The following is a 22,966-nucleotide window of genomic DNA, read 5'->3' on the forward strand; positions in this document are numbered from 1 at the left end:
TCTATTGGCTCTGACTAAATCTTCCAGGAATATATTGAATAACAATGGCAAGAATGGGCATCCTTGTCTGGTTCCAGATCTCAGGGGAAATGCTTCCAACTTTTCCCCATTCAATAGAATGCTAGCCGTGGGTTTGTCACAAATTGCTTTGATTGTGTTGAGGAATGTTCCTTCTATACCCAATTTGCTTAGAGTTTTCATCATGAAAGGGTGTTCTGTTTTATGAAATGCTTTCTCTGCAGCTATTGAGATAATCATATGGTTTTTCTTCTGCAGTTTGTTAATGTGGTGTATCACACTGATTGATTGTGAACGTTTAACCATCCTTGCATACTAGGGATAAATCCTACTTGGTCTGGGTGGATGATCTTTTTGTTGTGTTTTTGGATTCGATTGGCCAAAAATTTGTTGTTGATTTTTGCATCTATGTTTATCAGAGAAATTGGTCTATAGTTCTCTTTCTACGTGCATCTTTTTAGGTTTAGGAGTTAATTGATGCTGGCTTCACAGAAAGAATTTGGGAGGATTCCATCCCTTTCAGTTGTTATGAATAACTTGAGAAGAAGTGGAGTTAATTTTTAAAATTTCTGGTATAATTCAACAGTGAATCCATCTGGTCCTGGGCTTTTCTTTCTTGGGAAGTTCTTTATTACAGATTCAGTTTCCATCTTGGCAGTGGGTCTGTTTAGGTTTTCTGTGACTTCATGGCTTAATTTAAGTGGGTTGTATGTGTTCACGAATCTATCCATTTCTTCTAGGTTTCTCAGTTTGTTGACATACACCTCTTTGTAATAATTTCTGATTATTCTTTTTATTTCTGTGGTGTCTGTTGTTAGATTTCCTTTTTCATCTCTAGTTTTATTTATTTTGGTCTTCTATCTCCTTTTTTTGGTTAGTTGGGCCAATAGTGTTTCAATTTTGTTTATTTTTTCAAAATACCAGCCCTTTTTTTGCTGATCTTTTGTTTTTGTTTTTGGTTTCAATTTTGTTGATTTCTTCTTTAATTTTAATTATTTCTTGTTTTAGATTTGGTTTGCTGTTGTTTTTCTAGATCCTTGAGATACATTGATATCTCATGTATTTGGTGCCTTTCCAATTTCTTGACGCAGGTACCAACTTTTTTTTTTTTTCTCAGACAGGCAGAGGTAGACAGCTCGAGAGAGAGACAGAGAGAAAGGTCTTACTTTTTCTGTTGGTTCACCCCCCAAATGGCTGCTACAGCTGGTGCACTGTGGCCATCCAAAGCCAGGAGCCAGGTGCTTCCTCCTGGTCTCCCATGCAGGTGCAGAGCCCAAGAACTTGGGTCATCCTCCACTGCCTTCCTGGGGCACAGCAGAGAGCTAGACTGGAAGAGGAGCAACCAGGACAGAATCCAGTGCCCCAACTGGGACTAGAACCTGGGATGCTGGTGCTGCAGGCAGAAGATCAGCCAAGTGAGCCACGGCATTGCCCAAAGGCACCAATTTCTATAAACTTATTCTTGACACTGCTTTTGCTATATCCCAAAAGTTTTGCTATGTTGTCTTGTCATCTTCATTTGTTTCCAGAATTTTTTTGATTTCTTCCATGTCCCATTGTTCATTCAGGAGCATGTTGTTCAGTTTCCATGTGTTTGCATATGTTCTAGAGATTCCTGAGTTGCTGATTTCTAGCTTCATTTCTTTGTGGTCTGAGAAGATGCATGGTATGATTTTGATTTTTTTGAATTTTCTGAATCTTGTTTTATGGCCTAGCATGTGGTCAATCATACAGAAAGTTCCATCCACAGGTCAGAAGGATGAAAAGTTCTGTAGATATCTGTAAGGTCCATTTGGTCTATAGTATCAATTAACTCTGTTGTTTCCTTGCTGATTTTTTGTCTGGTTGATCTGTCCATTGCTGAAAGTGGGGTATTGAAGTCTCCCAATACTATTATATTGCAGTCTAAGTCTCATTTAAATCCCTTAAAATTTCTTTTAAGTAGCCAGGTGCCCTGTAATTAGGTGTATATACATTTATAATAGCTACATCTTCCTGTTGAATTGTTCCCTTAATCATTACATAGTGTCCTTCTTTGTCTCTTTTAACAGTTGGTGTTAAAGTCTATTTTGTCTGATATTAGGATGGATACATCCGCTTTTTTTTTTTTGGTTTTTGTTAGCATGAAATATGTTTTTCTATCCTTTTACTTTTAGTCTTCGTGCATTTTTGTTGGTGAGATGTGTTTCTTGTAGGCAGCAAATAGATATCTTTTGTTTGTTAACACATTCAGCCAGTTTGTGTCTTTTAACTGAAGAGTTAAGGCCATTTACATTCAAGGTGATTATTGATAAGTAACAACTTTGCCCTGCCAATTTTCCATAAATATTCCTATTTTTTTTTACTTTGGATTTCCTTCGTAATTTTGCTGGGGATTTCCTTCCTTTACCTTCTTCTGTAGTAATGACCATGTTTTCATGTGCTGCATATCCTTAAGCATCTTCTGCAGAGCTGGATGGATGGTGACAAATTTTTTCAGTTTCTATTTGTCAAGGAAGGTCTTCATTTCACCTTTGTTCATAAATGAGAGCTTTTCAGGGTATAGTACTCTGGCTTGACAGTTTTTTCTCTTAAAACTTGGACTGGGCCGGCACCATGGCTCAATAGGCTATTCCTCTGCCTGTGGCGCTAGCACCCTGGGTTCTAGTCCCAGTCAGGGTGCCGGATTCTGTCCCGGTTGCCCCTCTTCCAGGCCAGCTCTCTGCTGTGGCCCGGGAGTGCAGTGGAGGATGACCCAAGTGCTTGGGCCCTGCACCTGCATGGGAGACCAGGAGAAGCACCTGGCTCCTGGCTTCGGATCAGTGCAATGCGCTGGCTGCAGTGCGCCGGCTGCGGCGGCCATTGGAGGGTGAACCAATGGCAAAGGAAGACCTTTCTCTCTGTCTCTCTCTCTCACTGTCTACTTTGCCTGTCTAAAAAAAAAAAAAAAGACTTGGACTAATTCTTGCCATTCTTTCCTAGCCTGTAGGGTTTCTGATGAGAAGTCTACTGTGAATCTAATTGGAGATCCTCTGAAAGTTAATCTGGCGTTTTCCTTATGCATATTTTAGAATCTTTTCTTTTTGTTTTACTGTGGAGAGTTTGACTACAGTGTGTCATGGTGAAGATGTTTTCCGTCATGCCTGTTAGGTGTTCTGTGTGCTTCCTGTACTTGGATGTCCCTTTCTTTCTCCAAATTGGGAAGATTTTCTGTTATTATTTCACTAAAATGGATTTCGAATCCTTTCTCTTTTTCCATGCCTTCAAAAACTCCTAGAACGCATATGTTGAGTCATTTGATAGTATCCTCTAGATTTCCAAAAGTGTCTTTTAGTTTTATAATTTCTTCCTCTTGAGTTTGGTCTGACTGTTTAATTTCCTGTGCTTTGTCTTCCAAGTCAGATACTCTTTCTTTTGCTTCACCGATTCTGTTGTTAACGCTCTTCACTGTATTTTTTATTTGTTCTATTGAATTCTTCATTTCTAAGATTTCATTTTGCTTTCTCTTTAAGATTGCAATTTCGTGGGAGAAATTTTCTTTCATGTCATGTATGGATTTCATTAGTTTGTGCATTTGCTTCTAATTACTTGTAAGAAATCCTGTGATCAATTTTTCAAATTATATTTCTGGCGTTCCTTCATCTTCACAATCTAGTATTGAGGTGTTGTGTTCTTTTGGCAGTGTCATATTGTCTTTGTTTTATGTTTTTTTTTTTTTTTGGATTGGTGCATCTGTTATTCAGCATTTGTTGGGATATTCATTGGTTTCTTTCATTTTTCACTGTGGTGGCTTTAATCTTTGGACTAAGTCTGTGTGGATTAGTGGAGTGTCTGCTTTCAGGGAATAACTAGAGGAATGTGGTTGGTGTGGCTAGGGAGCTCTGTTCAGTGCTCCAGGATGAAAGGCATGTCTGAGGTGACACATCCAGGTTTGGCGTGATCAATCTCAATTTCTCTCTTTTTCTCTCTCTCTCATCAGAGGGGAGATTTCTTCTTGTTTGTTGGCATAGACTCAGCTGAGCTCCTTTCCTCTCATAGGATATCAGTGCCTGGGTGCTAGTCCCAGTCAGTATATTATTCATATGCTCTGCTATGAGGACCACACAATGGATCTGTGCAGTCCTCAGTATAAGCCCAGATTCCTTAGCAATGTCACTCACCAGGAAGCCCTGATAGCGTGGAGCCTCCCACAGTGACTGCCCAGAGTCACAGCCACACCTGAATCCTCCCACGAAACCTCAGTGTTTTCATAGTCCCAGTACACAAGCCTCCCACAGTCACGAGCACCCAGCCCCATGTCTATTCTCCCACCAGATTCAGGGTTTGCCTCTTAGATGATTGCTGGCCTTGGACATGAGCTGGTGCAGTTGTTACATATGTCCAAAATAGCACCTGCTCTCTTTCAGCTTGTTAGAGGACACCTTTGCAGGATGATCAGGGAGAGAGAAAGTGTGCCAGCCCTATCTCCTACAAGGCTCCAAGCCAGATTCCCTCTAGGCTCTTTCTGCAGCTTTTTTGCCAGTGGCTTAGGCTGCCGCAGTCTCATCTCATCTTGCTCCCAATGCTTGTGCAGAGGCTCTCAGCTGCTGGGGTCCTGAGTTGTGCATGTCCACGCCCTCCACAAAGGTCCACTGTGTCCCTCCAATTTACACAGTTTCCTCTGCTGTTTTCTTCCTAACTCTTCTCTGAGACTGCACTGCTTCCCACTTTTTTTTTTGACAGGCAGAGTGGACAGTGAGAGAGAGAGACAGAGAGAAAGGTCTTCCTTTTCTGTTGGTTCACCCCCCTACAATGGCTGCTGCAGCCAGTGCGCTGTGCTGATCCAAAGGCAGGAGCCAGGTGCTTCTCCTGGTCTCCCATGGGGTGCAGGGCCCAAGTACTTGGGCCATCCTCCACTGCACTCCCGGGCCACAGCAGAGAGTTTTTTTTTTTTTTAAACTCTCTTTTTCTAGACTTAGGCCTCAAGCTCCCTCCCTACTCTGCCATCTTAATCCACTCCTGATTAATTCTTTGCCCCTTATAATTTTGGAATTTAGTTGGCATTGGCCAGAAATTGGATTGAATTGCATGTGTCTGAGGCAATTTGAAAGTCGGTGGTAGGAAAGATGATGATGTTTTCTCCATCACATGCTCCTGATTAGCATAGCAGTGGTGACTACTAGGGAAACCCCTCAGGGATGTTCAAGTATTAGATGAGTCCCCTCCTTATAAATGGATAGTACAGCCTTGGGAGTTCTCAGAAGTGGTCCTAGAAGCCTTGGCAAGTACCACAATCTAGAGCAGAGAGCATCTCCAATTTGATCATGCACAAGAATCCCCTATTGCAGTGGTTCTCAACCCAGGGCAATATTACACTCCCGGGTCACATTTGACGATGTCTGGAATTCTCCTTGATGGAATACTGGGTTTGGGGGAATGTTAGTAGCATTTAATGGGTAGAGGCTGGGAATGCTGCTGCACATCTCGTAATGCACAGGATGGCTCTCACAGGCGAGAATGACTTGGCCCCTAATGTAAGCAGTACCAAAGTAGAGAAGCCATTCCTTATGGTAAGGTGTGTTATAATGCAGATTCTTGGGTCTCAACCCATAGGTATTTTGAGTCAGTAGGTCTAGGCTGGTCCCATGAATTTGCCTTTTAAATAAGCTCCCCAGATATGCTGATCTTGCTAGTCAGAAGACCAAACTTTGAGAAACCCTAAACTAGAGGATGCCAGTACCAAAATAATGAGCAGTGTGTATGGGCACTGGCCCTATGACATCCCTGTCTTTCGCAAAATCTCTTAGGACAATTGAAGTCCGCCTAATTTAAAAATTCCCCAGACTTATATCATTTGATCTCTCCCTCCACCTCGTAAGGGAGATTATGTTCAGAAGCTTTTTTAGGCAGTGGAGAATTGCTCAGCTCAGAGCTAAACTTTAATGGAAAGAATGACGACAATTCCCACTCAGCTGAGCTGTTGATGAGAGAAGGGGATATGTTTGTTTAAGTTAATCTCCAACATGCCTCCTGTTTAAATAAGTTACTTAACAATTGGAAGAGGATTAAGTAACTGATTAAATTTCTCTGAGAAATGCTAGGTGTTAAGGCCTAGGTATTACAGGTGCATTTCTAAGCCCTCTGAATCTTGACATTTGAAAATGATTTTTAATAATTTCTATGTGTTTTTTTCTTTTCTATAAAAAGTGCAGTAATGTACCCATGATATTAATTTCCAGTTCCCCTTTTTTGTTAATATTTGCATATTGATTCTGTTTTAAAGCTCAGATATTTATCTCAACAAAACATGAATAATTATTACCACTAATCATATAGTTATTGAAATAATTGTTATTTAATCAGGTGTTTATATCTTGATGAAACTTGCTGAGAAAGTTAACCTTTGTACGTCATAAAAATTGTAGAACCACTTATGTAGAAGAGCTATGGGCAAACTGGATAGCCTCTGTTGAAACTGCACAACTCTACCATTGTAGCTAGAAATTGACCATAAATATGCAATACATAATTGAACATGGCTGTTGTCAAGGAGGGAAAACTTTTCTTCTCTTTCAGGTTTAGTTTTGTGGGGTCAGTGGATTAAACTGACAAAAAACAGATTAACAAGAGAAAGACAAAGTTTATTCACAACTTACTAGGGAGCTTACAGAAAATGTTGGGATTTGGCCGCTATATATAGCATCTTAAGATGGAGAGGTAGAGGGTGGACATTTAGCCTAGCATTTAAGATATTTGTGTCCCACACTGTGGGACTTAGGTTTGATTCCTAGCTCTGGCTCCTGACTCTAGCTTCCCAACAGTACAAACCCTGGGAAGCAGCAATTATGGCTCAAGTAGTTGGGTTCTTGCCACCTACATAGGCTTCCAGGATTGGGTTCCTAGATTGACTTCCTGTCTGCCAGCTTAAGTTCTTGCTGTTAGAGACATTTTGGGAGTGAACCAACAGATGGAAGTTTTCTTTCTCTTGAATGAATGAATGAATGAAGATTGGAGTTTGTATTTCAAGGGACAATAAGTGATGAAAAGTGACTGAGGGACCTAATGGAAGATACCGTTTGTATCTGCTTATACAAGTTTTCATTCTGATGCCAACTTCTGGTCTGTGATGACAGAAGTCACATTTTTGCTCTGGTAGAGGAAGCCTCCCTTAATAGGGGATTTATGGCATTTGAATTCTTTTGGAAAGTTCTGCTTTTAGCCAGGTAAGAGGAGTACAGAGAAAGCCTTTTCCTGTTTCTATTGATTCCCTGATGCCTTCAGCTCAAAATTATCCTTTGCCACAGTACCATATTCTAGGCCAGTAAAGCTTTATTTACAGAAACAGGTGGTAGGCTGGTTTGGGCCTGTGGACTGTAGTTTACTGGCCCCAATAAAGAGGCATGTGAGATGGAGAAAAATACAATTTGCTTTGGCTCACATAAATGTCCAACAATGATAGAGGATTGTTCTGGCTTTTATCATCTTGGCTATGTCTGGACAAATGGGGTTAGATAATTGAGGCTTAAGATATTCATTTGAGCAAATCTGACAGCTGTTCTATTTGCAAAAACTTTGGGAGCAGTTTACTACATGTAATTAAGGCTAATAAAAAAAACACTAATTTCAAAAACTATATGTTCAGGCCACTCTCCAGTTTTAAAGGAAAGAAATGAGAGTTACCTCTGTTTTTAGGAGAATATTGTTCCTATTTTCAGGGGACATGGGTGTTTTATGAATTAGTCATAGAGTAGTCTTGGTTTCTTAATTCTGTTGCTACTTTGTGCTCCATCTGCTTACTAAGAAAACTCAAATTTTGATTTCTTTCTTTCATTCCTTTGAAGCTACAGGGTTTATGTTACTGGAGAAGCAAGGGTTCTTGCCTTCGCACAAGAAAGAATTCAGGCGTGAGACAGAGAGTAAGTGGAAAGCAAAATAGCAAGATTTATTAGGGTAGGGACATTTATAAGAATGGATGGGCACCTCTCCAGACAGAACCTGAGAGAGTTCCCAGTCACTCAGACTGGGTGAGAGCGAGGTTACATGGTTGAGTGGAGAGAATACACCTGGGCAGGCCAGGCAGGCGGCTCAGCAGAGAGGCAGAGGGCTGAGCGCGCAGTCCGGTTGAGGGTGGGGTTTTTAAGGGGATGGGCCTTGCCTTCCCACCTCTTCTCCTCCTGGAACAAAGGACTTTTTGGAGGTAAATACGAAAAATTCCTTTCTGAGTTTTCCCCCTGAAGTTATCAGACAGGGGGAAGCCTGGCTGGCATTGCCCTGCCTTAGAGGAGCCTTAGAGGAAGGATGGTAGAAGGGGCAGGGCGTTTGAAGTGCAGATACTGGGCTGCACCTGGAAGGTTATCAGGATGACTGAGATGCGGATGCTGGACCTAAATGTCAACTCCTTAGGCCTTTGTCACACACATAAGCTCATTTCTGACTTCCTACCTAACATTTACCCAAGTGGAAGCAATGCCAGAAGAACATTAAGAAAGTGTTTAGTGCTAATATGGTTAGATTATGATTTACCTGTGCCTAACTAGTTTCCTTCTGCATACTGGGAAAACTGTCCACTTTCCAGATACATTTCTGATTTAGAACCTGCCTTTCCAGAATGTTGTCCACATTGGCGAGTGATGGAAATTGTTGGATCTACTGGGGCATTACTCATATATGGATAAGGATGGATGACCTAAAATCAGAATTGTGATTTGCACTTAAGAAGCCCTTTTATTCACTAGCATGCTTATCTATCCTCTACCCTGCTTGCCAAATGTATCAGCCTGTGAACCACACCCAAAAGCAATTTGCAGAATTTAAGTTTTTGAAGACTTATAGTAAATCAGTGCTATCTTATCAACAGGATAAAATTTTGTCAGATAACCACAGTGTTATTATTTGAGTAATCTTGATAGCCCCACGGGGTATTAAAACCTGTTCTCCAGGCTAATTTTCATCAGTTCCATTAACTCTGCTTAGGATAATATCTTAGGCAAGGCATCTATACCAGTAAATCATTTGTTGGGCATTATGGAAATTGCCATTGTTTTGAAGGATTGTGTGATTCATGTATGGTCTCTTGAACTTCTGGGTGCTTAAAGCTCAGAATTTTGATTGATGTTCAGTAGTTATTATAGAGCTCATCAGAGAAAATGAGGCCTTGGTGCAGTTAAGCCTGACCGAATCTTTCAAAGCCATTGCAAGCTGAAGAAAGTTACTTTATAAATTGTTTGTGAAAGGGCAGTGATTAGTTGTTCCACTTTTTTCATATCTTGGTTAAATTAATAAAAATGAAAAAGTATGTTGAGACTTAACCATGTAGACTAAACACAAAGTTGTTCAATTAAGCGATTAAAGTGATCCCATACATGCAAGACATTTGAAAATTTACCTTACTCTCCTAAATAGCTGAGTCAGTAGGGATTAAAACAGATGAGCTTTCTATCTTCTTTTCTGTAGATTAGCTTAATTCTAAGAGGCTTTGAAAATTCAGGAGTAACAGTCAGACTAACAAACCTTTAAATCAGTTTGGTCATCTCTAAAAACTGTAAGCTGTTTTGGAGTTTGCAGCCCATAGGCATAAAACAGAATTATATTTGGTTCTGTTTCTGCTTCCTGCTCCTTTCTCCCAGCATTATCAAGGTACAGTGCATCTTGTGGAAAATTCTGGAAAAGCAGGGATGACTTGAGAGTTTAAATCATGTTGTGTATTAACTTTTCGATGTTAATAGGTTTCTGAGTGATGGCTATTATCACTGTCTTAAAGTGATAATCTTCATGTTATGAACTCTGTTGTCTACGTAGAAAGTAAATGAAAATTTTAAAGCTCCTAGTACTAAGGCTTTTGAACAAAGAATAAACTCCCAAGCAACTAAGATTTTTAAAAGATTTTATTTATTTATTGGAGAGGTAGAGTTACAGACAGTACGAGGGAGAGACAGAGAGCAAGGTCTTCCATCTGTTGGTTCACTCCTAAAATGGCTGCAATGGCCATAGCTGAGCCAATCTGAAGCCAGGAGCCAGGAGCTTCTTCCAGGTCTCCCACGTGGGCTCAGGGGCCCAAGGACTTGGGCCATCTGCTACTGCTTTCCCAGGCCATAGCAGGGAGCTGGATCGGAAGTGGAGCAGCTGGGACTAGAACTGGTGCCCATATGGGATGCTGGCGCCGCAAGCAGAGGATTAACCTACTGCGCCTCAGTGCCAGCCCTGCAACTAAGATTTTTGTATGTGCATGGTAGTGATAGCAGTAAGCAAAACTGAAGTGAATAAAAAGCTTAATAGTTAAGCCCTGCATGCATACATACACAAACACAGGAACTATACCATTAAACATAGGTAAGTTTGGCAAGCATGCTTTAACACTTGGCTGTGTACTAGATTGTGTGCCACAAATTGTGGCAACTCAATACAAAATATGCCCTCATTGAATTATCTATGTTAGCCTAATAAGTCAGGGCTTTTGGGCCCTAACATTGGTGTATTGCCTGTTTTTATATTATATATAATCAAAAGATGGATTTTTTTTTTTTTTTTTTGACAGGCAGAGTGGACAGTGAGAGAGAGAGAGACAGAGAGAAAGGTCTTCCTTTTGCCGTTGGTTCACCCTCCAATGGCCGCCGCGGCCAGTGCGATGTGGCCAGCGCACCGCGCTGATCCGATGGCAGGAGCCAGGAGCCAGGTGCTTTTCCTGGTCTCCCATGGGGTGCAGGGCCCAAGCACCTGGGCCATCCTCCACTGCACTCCCGGGCCACAGCAGAGGGCTGGCCTGGAAGAGGGGCAACCGGGACAGAATCCAGCGCCCCGACCGGGACTAGAACCCGGTGTGCCGGCGCCGCTAGGCGGAGGATTAGCCTAGTGAGCCGCGGCGCCGGCCGCAAAAGATGGATTTTACACTTGAAGATGTTTTTTAAAAATTGAAAGAATAATATGATGAATGAAAGTTGTAAGAGATTCAAATTCGAGTATCAATATTTATTGGGACATAACCACAATCATTCATTTATGTGTTTTCCTGGGTTGTCCTGCTTTCTGAGGTACAATGGCAGAGTTGAGTAGTTTTAACAGAGGCCACATAACCTGCAAAGCCTAAAATATTTGCTGTCTGGTCCTTTACAGAAAAAATTTGCTAACCCCTGGTATAAGTAATGCAGTCTTCCTAGTTCCTTTGTTATCCTATCAGTTCTTAATTTTACTTCTTGGATTTAGAAGTATATTAGTCAGCTTTTTACTGCTGTAACAAAATGCCCAGGACACGCTGCTTTAGACGGAAAGAGGTTTGTTTTGGGAGTTCATAGTTTAAGATTGGGTAGCCTTATTAGGGTGGCATCTGGTAATGGCATTTTTGCTGAAGGAGTGTTGAGGCGGTACAGAGTATCCCATGGCAAGAGGCAGTGTGTGCAGAGAGAGAGTGGCTGGGCCCACTAACCCCTTCCTGAGAACTGCATTCCAAGGATACATTTTTTTTAACTTTTATTTAATAAATCTAAATTTCCAAAGTACAGCTTATGGATTACAATGGCTTTTTTCCCCCCATAACTTCCCTCCCACCGGCAACCCTCCCATCTCCTGCTCCCTCTCCCATTCCATTCGCATCAAGATTCATTAAAGATTTAATTTATTTGAGAGGTAGAGTTACAGGCAGTGAGAGGGAGAGACAGAGAGAAAGGTCTTCCATCGCTGGTTCACTCTCCAAATGGCTGCAACAGCTGGAGCTGTGCCCATCTGAAGCCAGGAGCCAGGAGCTTCTTCCAGGTCTCCCACGTGGGTGCAGGGGCCCAAGGACTTGGGCCATCCTCTACCACTTTCCCAGGTGATAGCAGAGAGCTGGATCGGAAGTGGAGCAGCTGGGACTAGAACCAGTGCCCATATGGGATGCCGGCACCGCAGGCGGAGGATTAACCTACTGCGCCACAGCACTGGCTCCCCAAGGATACATATTTGGTTATCTGTGGGCTTCCCACTAGCCCTATCACCTAAACACCATGACTGGATTAAGTCTATGCTTTCTTAGTACCACTAACTTAGGACTTTGATGTTTAAATATCTACATGAGTTCTGGAACCAAATCTTGTTCAAACCATAACAACAAGTAAATATATCTGTATACTGTAGATAAGGAAACAGAGAAATAGATTCAGAAAATTAAGATACTGCTAATATTTTGTATAAGCAGTAGTGACAAGTTGTCACAGAATTTTTTTTTTGCTCTCTTTTGTCAACCAAAATGCACTGAGGCCATGGACCATATTATGTTTTCTTAGCACTAAGGAGAGTCCTGAGCCTAGAGTGCGCGTTCCATAAGTATTTGTTTACTGAGTGAAATAGCTTATAGCAGTCTTCCATTAACTTCAGGGTATATATAACAAGACCCCCATTGGATGCCTGAAAACTGTGGATAGTACCAAACCCACTGCAGACTATTTTTTTCCTATACAAATATGATGAAGTTTAACTTATAAATTAGGCAGAATAAGAGATTAACAAGAATAATTAATAATAAAATAGAACACATAACAGTGTACCTCAATAAAAGTTCTGTGAATGTGGTTTCATCTTTCTGCTTGTGATGATGCGAGATGATACAATATCTTTGTGATGAGATAAAGTGAGACAAACGATGTAGCTTTGCACTACTCCATAAGGGTAACATGAACACAAGCACTCTGATACCTTGATGGTTGATCTGACAACCACTACTAAGTGATCAATGGGCAGGTTGCATATACAGCATGGATACATCGGACAAAATAATGATTCATGTTCCATGAGGGATGGGGTGGAATAGTGTGAAATTGCATCATGTTATCCAGAATGGTGCATAATTTAAAACTTCAGAATGGTTTATTTTTGAAACTTTACATTTAATATTTAGGACTGTAGTTGACCACAAGTGGTTGAAACCACAGAAAGCAAAACTGTGGACGAGTGGTGTTACGGTTTGTTGTCCACCCCCCCGCAAGGATTCGTATGTTCAAGGCTTGGTCCCCAGTGTGGCCTAGTCAGAGAATGATTTGATCATTGGGGGTGCAGTTCTGGGCAGGAATTAACGCTGTCTCTTAGAGTGAATTAGTCCTCATCAGAATGAGTTGATATCAAAGAGCAAGATTCACCTTTTCCTACTCTGGCTTCTTGTGCTAGCATGTGCTCCCGCCCACCCCTTGCGATGCCATCTGCCATAGGGCTCACATCAGAGCCAAGCAGAAGCTAGTATCATGCTCTCAGACCTTCAGAACTATGAGCTAAATAACTCTTGTTTATATATTACCAAGCTTCAGTTACCTTGTTATAGTGGCACAAATATAAGGGGTAATTACTCTACATTTCATAATTAGTTTATTTTCATCAAGAATTAATTATAATGGATTTTATTCCTTGCTCCATTTCTCAGAAGATTCTGTAGATTCTTAGAAAGTTTCTCTTTTAGATTTTTTCCTGTGATAAGATCAGTTAATATGAACGTGTTTCTTGATGTATATAGCACTGAATGATGTTTTTTAAAAAATATTTATTTATTTGAAAGTCAGAGCTAGAGAGAGGAGAGACAGAGAGAGAGGGGGGTCTTCCATCTGCTGGTTCACTCCCCAAGTGGCTGCAATGGCTGGAGCTGTGCTGATCTGAAGCCAGGAGCCAAGAGCTTCTTCTGGGTCTCCCACGTGGGTGCAGGAACCCAAGGACTCAGGCCATCTTCTACTGCTTTCCCAGGCCATAGCAGAGAGCTGGATTGGAAGTGGTGCAGCTGGAACTCGAACCAATGCCCGTATGGGATGCTGCCACTGCAGGGGGCACCTTTACCCGCTACACCACAGCACTGGGCCCTAAATGATGTTCTTGATTGTACAAAAATAATCTTTTGTATTTTCTGGTACTATTTTTGACACTTACCAGAGTGGTTTGTCAACTAAAGGACCCATTATATGAATATTTATTGAGTATTGATCTCTTGCTGTATTATCTAGAATGTGTTCTATGTGGGGAACACAATGGTGATTGAGTGGGTAAGCCATTGGTTTAATGTGAAGAGTGTCAGAAAGAGGTTATCCAAGCTGCAAAGCCTTCTTTATAATTGAATTTATCCCTTTGGCTAATGAGCTATTCTTTTACATGAAGATATTTCTCCAGGATTAATATATTTTAGATTGCTATTAGTCACTTACATTTCATTATAAATTAGTTTGAAGTCCCAGTGATAGCTCACATATTAGCTGCCTTAGAGAAAGTATAGTTTTGATGGATGAGAGGGAAGAAGATGATTCTAGAACACAGTATATTGCCAAAGAAAGTCCAATTTAGGTATAATAGGAGAGCAAATGTTTTAAACACACAGGGCCAAAGGTATTGAAAGGAATAGAACAGGAAAAGGGGGGAATGGCAGAAGCCAAGATGGTGAATGGTAAAAATCATCTTTGATTTTGGTCTTTTCTAAAGTTAGCTTTCATAGCTTCTCTTTTGTTCATTATCAGAGGTACAAAGGTTGGCCCTCAAGAGTCCTCCAATTATTTTGTGGAGTGTGAATAACTTGAGTTCTTCTGGTTTGTACACAGAGGATGGCTTTGTTAGGGAAATTTCTACTATGTTTAAACAAGTTTGTGCATACATCTTTCTCTCAACTGGTCACAAGTTTTAACTTTTCTTCCTGAACACTTTTTCTCATTACTTTCTCACTACAAGTGTAGCCCCTTGAAACTGGACCTATGGCTAACAAGAGTGATGTTATTTCACATAGAACTTCGAATATTTGGTTTCCAGAAAGACCCCCAAATGGGCACATAATTGTTATTCCAAATCCTTGCAAGATGTCATTGTTTCTACTTTCTCTGTATAGTCTACAACTAACATTTATTCATCAAGTATGCTAGCCAAGGGATAAAAACGTGTTTTACATACAATGTCACCCTAAACTTTTTAAGACCCTGCTGTAGGGGGTGACATTGTGGCATAGCAGGTTAAGGTGTCACCTATGACTCCAGCATACCATATGCCTGTTCAAATCCTGGCTGCTCTACTTCTGATCCAGCTTCCTACTAATGTTTCTGGGAAAACAGTAGAAGGTGGCCAAAGTACTTGGGCCCCTGCTACCCATGTGGGACACTGAGATGGAGTTTCTGGCTCCTGGCTTCTAGCTTCAGCTTAGCCCAATCCTGGCCACTGTGGCCATTTGGGGAATGAACCAGTAGATGGAAGATCTATCTCTCCCTTCCTCACCTATCTCCCTATCCCTCTCTCTTTCTGTGCATGTGTGCATGTGTAACACTGCATTTCAAACAATAATAAAAAAAAAAGACACTGCTGTGAAAAGGAGAACAACTTTGGGTTACATTTAGTTACAGCAAATGAAAAACATGACACATAATGCTTTAAGAAGGAAGGATCTTCTTTTCCTTATGTTTTAAAAGGGAAGGGAAGGTAGTGTGAGCATCTAAGATGTCAAAGAAAATGTGTGTCATGAAAAAAGTATCCATGAATTTTAAAAAAATTAGCAGCAAAATAAATTTGCTTTTTCAATTCCATTTTTCCACAAACTTTTTGAAGTACCTTCATGTAATGGGCTTCAGATGCCATCAGCTTTTCATCCTGCCTTGTTTAGCATGCCGATCTCATCCTGACATTAGTTCCTTATGGTTACAAGATGGGTATTCTACCTCTGGGTTTGCATCAGAATTCCAGAAAAGAGGAGGAAAGACTAAGGCAGAAATTCTCAATTAAGGGTGATTTTGCCCTCATGGAACATTTGGCAATCTCTGCACACACTTGGTTGTCACAACTTGGATGGGAAGGTTTGCTACAGAATATATAGAAGCCAAACATGCTGCTAAACATTCTGTAATCTATAGGACAGCTCCCATGATCAGAATTATCTGTCCCCAGAAGCCAGTAGTACTGAAGCTGAGAAATCCTGGACTAAAGGCAGAAAACAAATGCCAGAAGAGTCTCTCTTTCTTGGAAGAGTCACAAAGGACGTTTAGCTATATGCCATTGGCCAAGACCCCATAGCCAACTCCAGCTGTAAAGGAAGGCAGGTGGTGCAACAATTTTGGGGGGAATCCCTTGTCGTTCAGAGCAGAATTGGGGTTCTGACTGTAACAGAAGAAATGGAGATTGGCTATTGGGTAGACAATGTGCAGCATTTGCTTCAGAAAAGTTAAGTGGTTTGCCCAGTCACGGAGGTAGTGAAACTCAGAAGCTGCTTGAGCTTCCTCCCTGAGGAAGGATGTCCAGATGATGGCTGTGGCTCCTCTCCAGATATTTGTATTCATAAGGGATGGAAATGCCCTTACTGGTTATGGAAAACTCCACAGTTTTTGACCAGCCACAAACTGCCTAGGTAACAATTTGCGGGATAAAATATGCAATATGGTCAAAATTTATACCACTGTTCCCTCGGTGGTTTTGGTGGGACTTATCGTTCCTTCTCATCCCCGTGACCAGTGAGGTAATTGATTTCAGACCTGTCTCACCAATGCTTGGCCATTCAGCAAGTTATCAAATGATGGGTGCTTCTCTTCTAAAGAAGTTAAAAAGTTAGTGGATCATTACTTGCCTTAGGATTCTTTCAAGAAAACATTTGTTCCTCTAAGTTTATGTAGCAGGAAAACATTTAACATGGGGAACTGGAAGCTTACACATCTATTTTGAGGGTTGTGGGGTGAAAGGCAGAGGTGCCAATGATCACTGCTGCCCACACCCCCAAAGGGTCTTTTTAGAAGAACACCCAGAAGCTTCCGTCAAGTGCTGTTTCTGCTGTCTGAAGATGCCCTCGTGACTGCTGTATGGTTGCTGACAGTGCATAACTGATGCACCTCTCTCTTCCCCGCTTTCCAGTCTCCCACAGGTGCTTCTCATTGGCAATCTAGCCCGAGGCCATGTACCAGGGGATTTTGGGAGATGAAGTTCTGAAGCTTCTCGGGGAAGAACATAGAATAGTGTGGGGTGGGCTGATGTGGAACTGACAACAGACTCTGCAGAAGGAGCGTGAGTCTGAACTGAGGTATATATACACACAGCACATTTTGGAAAGAAGAGCCCTTTAGTCAGCTGTTGGCCACGTTGCTGCCAGTACTATTTCCTCATTCAGCTATATGTATCCTTGGGAAGTAAACAGGGATTCTTTGTATCACTGTTTTGATTCTCTTCAAGTCATGGTGATGCTAAATAAATGATAAAAAAGGATTCAATGACCTGCATATGGAGTGTAGAAGGTCAGAGATTCTGTTAGGTTCTGTAGAGCAGTGGGGGTCCCAGAGGGTAAGGATTGAAAAACATGCTCTGGATTGTTCAGAAAACAATTTTGTTTGACTGAGCTTATACATTTCTTCTTCTTGGGGAAACAAGCTAGGGCATTTTATTTGCTATTATTATGCATATAACTTGTAGTGAATTGATAAAATACAGTGAGAAATTAAATATAGTGATGGAAACGATAGAAAGCTCCCAGAAGAAGGTAACCTGTAGACATATGATGTGTTGTTTGGTGTTGGGGGAAAGAGTTGTAACCTATAGTTATCTGCTATTTGGGTTACATTAGGCTTTTAGTATGTGCAACTCACAGTGTTTTGAAGGTCAAATCTGATCTGTGCTATCTTTGAGTCTGTGGAATAGCAAAACCCATTGTGACTGTGTCCTATGGCACTTGTGAAATCCTCTCTAAGTCTTGAATTGTAGGGTTCTGCTGATATTTATTATTTGAATTATCTCAAGGAAGATAAGGAAATTCTATTTATTTGTTGAATGAGAAAAAGTGAAAGGGACTAAAGGGGGGAAAAAGTCATTACGAAGAGCAGTGTGCAAGGGTTACTGGTTTTGCTTTGCTGGAATAAAACCAACATGTTTCTGGAGTCCCTGAATCTTATGTTGGATCTTCTACAGGCAGGTCTGGAGATGAGGATTTGTGTGCGAGTGATTTACAGAGCACATTCTCCCAAGAGAAACCAGCAAGGGAATGGGATAAGCAGGACAGGGAAAAGGCAGGTCACGGTGCAGTTTCCAGGAACATCTCTGAACTGGTCTGATCCTCTGGAGAACTCTGGAAGTACCAAGTATACTCAGAGAACTGAGTATACTTTATACTGTGGATTATACTGAATCCAGGTGAAGGAGTTGGGCTTTACACTCTTGGTATTGTCATTCTTTCCCGAATGGCTGCCTGGGTGGGGGTGGAGGTGGAGGTGGAGTGGACAGAAGGCAAAACTCACAGGAAGTAGCTCTTGGAGAGTGCAGGCAAGGAGCTCTAAAAGCCCTAGAGCAGGCCTTCAAGGGAGTCTGAGGTGCTGGCCACTAGGAAAGAAGCGAGCAGAGATGCTGGGGTGGGATGTCCAGAGATGATAAAGGGACCCCAGGGGATCTGGGCAGAGCCCTGACAGTACAATTTTAAACTGCTCTTTTGTCTTTGTGAAATCCAGAATCTGAGGTGTGGGGAGAGATTTTTACATGGAACTATGAAGTTTCTATAGAGCAGGATTGGCAAACATTTTTTACAAAGGGCCAGATAAAATAATTGAGGCTGTGTGAACCACAGGGTCTCCCAACTACTCAACTCCGCAGCTGTAGCGCAAAAGCAGTTATAGAGAATAGGTAAATAGATGGCTGTGCTCCAGTACTACTTTTCTTATAAAAATAAAAATAAGCAGGTCATGGGGGAGAGGGAGGGCTGGATTTGGTCCTGGAGCCATAGTTTGCCAATAGCTCCTCTGGCCACTCCTTATACTCCTTTATCCATTCCCTATATGCTGCAAACTACAGAGATAATTAGTACCTCTGTCTCTCAAAAAGATGGCTATAATGTTATGATGTATTTTAAATTATTCTGGATTCCCTGCCTCTGCACATTTTGGCATCTGGGCCATTATTCATAATGTTGGACAGATAATCTTCCCAAAGCATGTCATGTCTCCTTTTACTCCCCTGCTGAAAATATTTAGCTCTCTGTTAGCTGTAAAATAAAATAGAGACACATTAGCAGGACATTCAGGAATCCCTGTGACCTGGCCCTAAGTCAATTTTCCTGCATTATTTTCTCCTTTCCATCCTCATGTACTTCACAGTCCCACTATATCAAACTACTTTGCATTTTTTATGCCATATGTTTCCTGAATCCATGTCTTTTTCCATATTATTTAAATTAACAGGTGAAACATTTATATATTTATATTATACATTGGGATGTTTTGATATGTAAGTATATTAATTAGCTTTTTATTACTACAACTAAAAAACCCGAGAGGAGCTAACTTATAAGGGAAAAGGTTTATTTTCACTCACAATTTTTCAGGTTAACAGGCCAAGTTCAGGTGGCTCCATTAATTTGGATTCTAATGAGGGCAGTGGATGGTGTGGCAAACCAGGAGGCAAGAGAGATGGGGAGCCTGCTCAACCTCTGTGTTCATGTGTCTCTATAAAGCCACCATGATTCATGGGGTCCTACTTCAATAGCTTAATCCAATCTGGTCACTTCCTCTAGGCCCCACCTTCACACATCTCCACCTTTAATCCATTAGCAGTATTCTATTAACCATTAGCAGGAGACTTTGAACACTAAGCCACTAACAGATAGGCCTTTGGATAACATATCCAGTTTACAGCAATAAGGATATTTCAAAAAGTTTGCAGAGAAATGAAATTAAAAGATAATTTTATCTTAGTGCAGAAATATTGGAAATCCATGCTATTTTTCATAATTACATTTTGAAGACCTCCACATGTACATACATTGTAGAATGGCTAACTCAGGCTAATTCGCAATCTACTACCATACATATCATTTTGTGATAACTTTAAAAATTTCTCTTATCAGTTTTCAAGTATGTAACACATTGCTATTAACTACAATCAGTATTTTGTACAATGCCTCCTTGAACTTACTCATCTTGTCTAACTGAAATTGTGTGTCCTTAACTGTCATCTCCCCAACCCCATCCTGCAGCCTCTGGCAATCACCACTCTACTTTCTGCTTCTATGAATTTTAATTTTTTCAATTCTGAATATAGGTGACATCATGTACTGTTTGTCTTTCTATGTCTAGCTTATTTTAGTAAACATAATGTCCTTTTCATTCCTCCTCATTTGTACAAGTTACAGGACTTCTTATTTTTAAAGGCTGAATAGTATTCCACGGTGTACCTATACGATATTATGTTTATCCATTCATCCATTCATGGGCACTTAAGTTCATTCTGTGTGTTTGCTATTGTGAATAATGCTACAATGAATGTGGGAGTGTCACTATCTCTTTGACAAACTGATTTCAGTTCTTTTGTATGCTCAGAAGTGGAATGGCTGGGCCACATGATCTTTTTAATTTTTGGAGCAACTTCCACAGTATTTTCCAGAGACTCTACCAATTTACATTCCCACTAACTGTGTACAGCAGTTCACCTTCCTCCATATCCTCATCAACATTTGTCTTCCCTTATTGTTTTGATAATAGCCATCCTAGCAGAGGTGAAGGGATAGCTCTCTGTGGCTTAAATTTGTGTTTCCCTGATGATTAATGATGTTGAGCATTTTTTCATATACCCATTGGCCGGCCGTTTATACATCTTCTTTTGGGAAGTGTCTTTTCAGATCCTTTGCTGATTTTAAAATCCAGATTTTTGTTTTCTTACTACTGAGTTGAGTTGCTTATGTGTTTTGTACATTAACCCCTTGACAGATGGATGGTTCACAAATAGCTTGTGTTCCTTGCATTTGCCACTGTTGTTTCTTCTCCCACAGTGACCTTCCTCTCAACTCTGTGTTTTGAAATACTAACCATTCTCTAAGACTAAAGTTGACCATCTTTTCAAGTATTTTCCTCTTGAGGAAATGGTCTCTGTTGCAGGCTTTGGTAACATACTGTCTGTTTCTCTTGAGACCTGTATTTTAGTTTTGTACAAGATAGTTATTTGCTAGATTCGCTACACTTTTTAGTATATTGAAATTTCATTTTTGTTTTTGTTTTCTGCTTATCACAGTGCTTGCGTAAAGTAGATATTTAGTAGGTGGAGTTCTCAGATGAAGATTGTATTCCTACATCCTGTGATTATTAATGAGTTTAGTGCTGAAACTGACATCATTTTTCTCTGCCCCCCTTTTTTATAGGCGAGAGCTGTTTTGGCCAAAGTTGGCTATCCTGAGTTTATAATGAATGATACTTATGTTCATGAAGACCTCAAGGCAGTAAGTGCTAAATTTACTGTATTCTTTTTTCTGGCAGGTTTTACTGGCCTCATGCCTTTCAACTAACCCAAGTCTAAGCAATTAAACCTGGTGGTGCCAGAAAGCACCAACTTTTGATTAATTTCCTGGCCAGACTTAAGCCAGAATATGCCAGGCATATCACAAGATTTAGATCAGATTCAAAATAAAGGAAGTGTCAGGAGGAATGCACAGCTGAGAGGGTAACATAAAGCAAACGGATTGGGATTTGACTTTAATTTAATCACAAAGGAAAGAATTAAGCATACTGAGTGACTTACAATTAGTGAACGTATTCTAAGGGTGAATGTTTGTTGTTAAACGCTTTTTATTTGCTTCATTCATATTAAATGAAGAGCAATAAATCTGCCTACTGTGAGTTAACTTCATTAAACCTTATGATTATTTTGGTGAATTAAGTACATACACAGATGATACTGTAATTTATTTTAAGTTGGACTATGCATTTTTAGTAAGTTACTGATCAGAAATAGTAATAATTGTTTTTTGTTCTGATATCTTGGGACACACATTTTCCAATAGATATACTTATTGCAGGCCTTTCTAATTACATCCACTGTTATTTCTCCTCCTATAAATAATTCTGATAAGGGGGTTCTCATCCTCAGAAAAAAACTCTTGTTTTTACCACTTACTACATTTTTTTGAAAAAGTGGTTTTCTTAAATTCTTTAAATAACTGTGATTCTGAGGTATAGCTCTTTCCTGAAACCATGGTCCTATAAGTGATGGATCTGTAAGCAGTTCTAGCTTTGTGAATGAACTTATGAATTTTATAAGACCTTTTAAAAGTGAGAGAAAGTTTTAATTTTAGGCTTTCTTCACTGACCTCCAAAATAGGGCCTTTCAAAGTATTGATCCAATTGCTCTGGAATAAAATGTTATACTCCACAGTAGCTTACAACTCATATAGCCCATCTTATTTCACTGTTAAGGTGATGCTGAAAATCCCATTATTATTATCGTAATTAAAAACACTGAAGTACTTGCCACATTTATGTACATTATCTTTTAATCCTCACAGTGATCCTGTGAAGTAGATGGTGTTTAGTGCCATCTCACAAGAAAGGATAGAGAGATTCAAAGAGCTTAAGTGATCTCCCCAGTGTCAGAGCCAATGCTAAAATCTAGGCTCGGGGAAGCTCTGACTGCCACTGGAGAAGGAGTCCTGGCTAGGCAGCTGTGCTAGAGGACAGAAGTGCTGGATGGCGGCTTGCTGGGCTCAGTTTTCCAAAGAAGTTAGGAATAAGAGAAGAGGGGAAGCCTTGGTGTCAAGTGGTTAGGAGCTCCGGCTGTGGAGTCACTGTCTGGCTTTGAATTCTGTCTCTTCTACTTCCTAATGCTTTGCTCCTGTGCAGGTCACTTACTTGGTTACCTTCTCGTTGCTTATCTGGATACTGACAGTAGTAACCAAGGCTTAGTATTTTGGGAAAGATTAGATGAGATTGTATAAATGTAAGAACAGCTAGCACAATGCCTGACACATAGTAACCTCCCTATTGTGGTAGCTGTGTGGGCCAATGCAAGAACTGTTACTAAGAAGATCCATACCAAGGCACAAAATTATCTTCACAGGAGAACCTGGATACTAATGATGTATGATTGGTAAATATCCCAAGTCAAGATGTGGAAAAGAAGGTTTGAGAGGTAGTTTGGTGTAGAGTCAAAGTGCCTGGAGTGAGATTCCCAGTCTTCCACTTGCTACCTGTGTGACCTAGAGTAGGTATGTCTCTCCACTTTGCCTTATTTTCCTCATCTGCACAATGGGGATGATAATATCCAATTTCAAAAGTTATTGCACAAAAAC

At 40.6% G+C, this 22,966-nt stretch overlaps 1 protein-coding gene across 4 annotated transcripts in view; it reads left to right on the forward strand.

Moving 5' to 3' along the window:
- Positions 1-22,966, forward strand: part of PHEX (phosphate regulating endopeptidase X-linked) — a 233,611-nt gene that overhangs the window by 124,826 nt on the left and 85,819 nt on the right. For all 4 annotated transcript variants that reach the window (XM_002719974.6, XM_089324703.1, XM_089324704.1 and 1 more), the window contains one exon: positions 21,044-21,121. In XM_002719974.6, the coding sequence (XP_002720020.1) occupies positions 21,044-21,121 (78 nt within the window). The remainder of the gene's footprint in view (positions 1-21,043; positions 21,122-22,966) is intronic.

This window comes from Oryctolagus cuniculus, chromosome X, assembly GCF_051225735.1.
Source record: "Oryctolagus cuniculus isolate XC-2025 breed Fujian yellow rabbit chromosome X, ASM5122573v1, whole genome shotgun sequence".
Lineage (NCBI taxonomy): Eukaryota > Metazoa > Chordata > Mammalia > Lagomorpha > Leporidae > Oryctolagus > Oryctolagus cuniculus.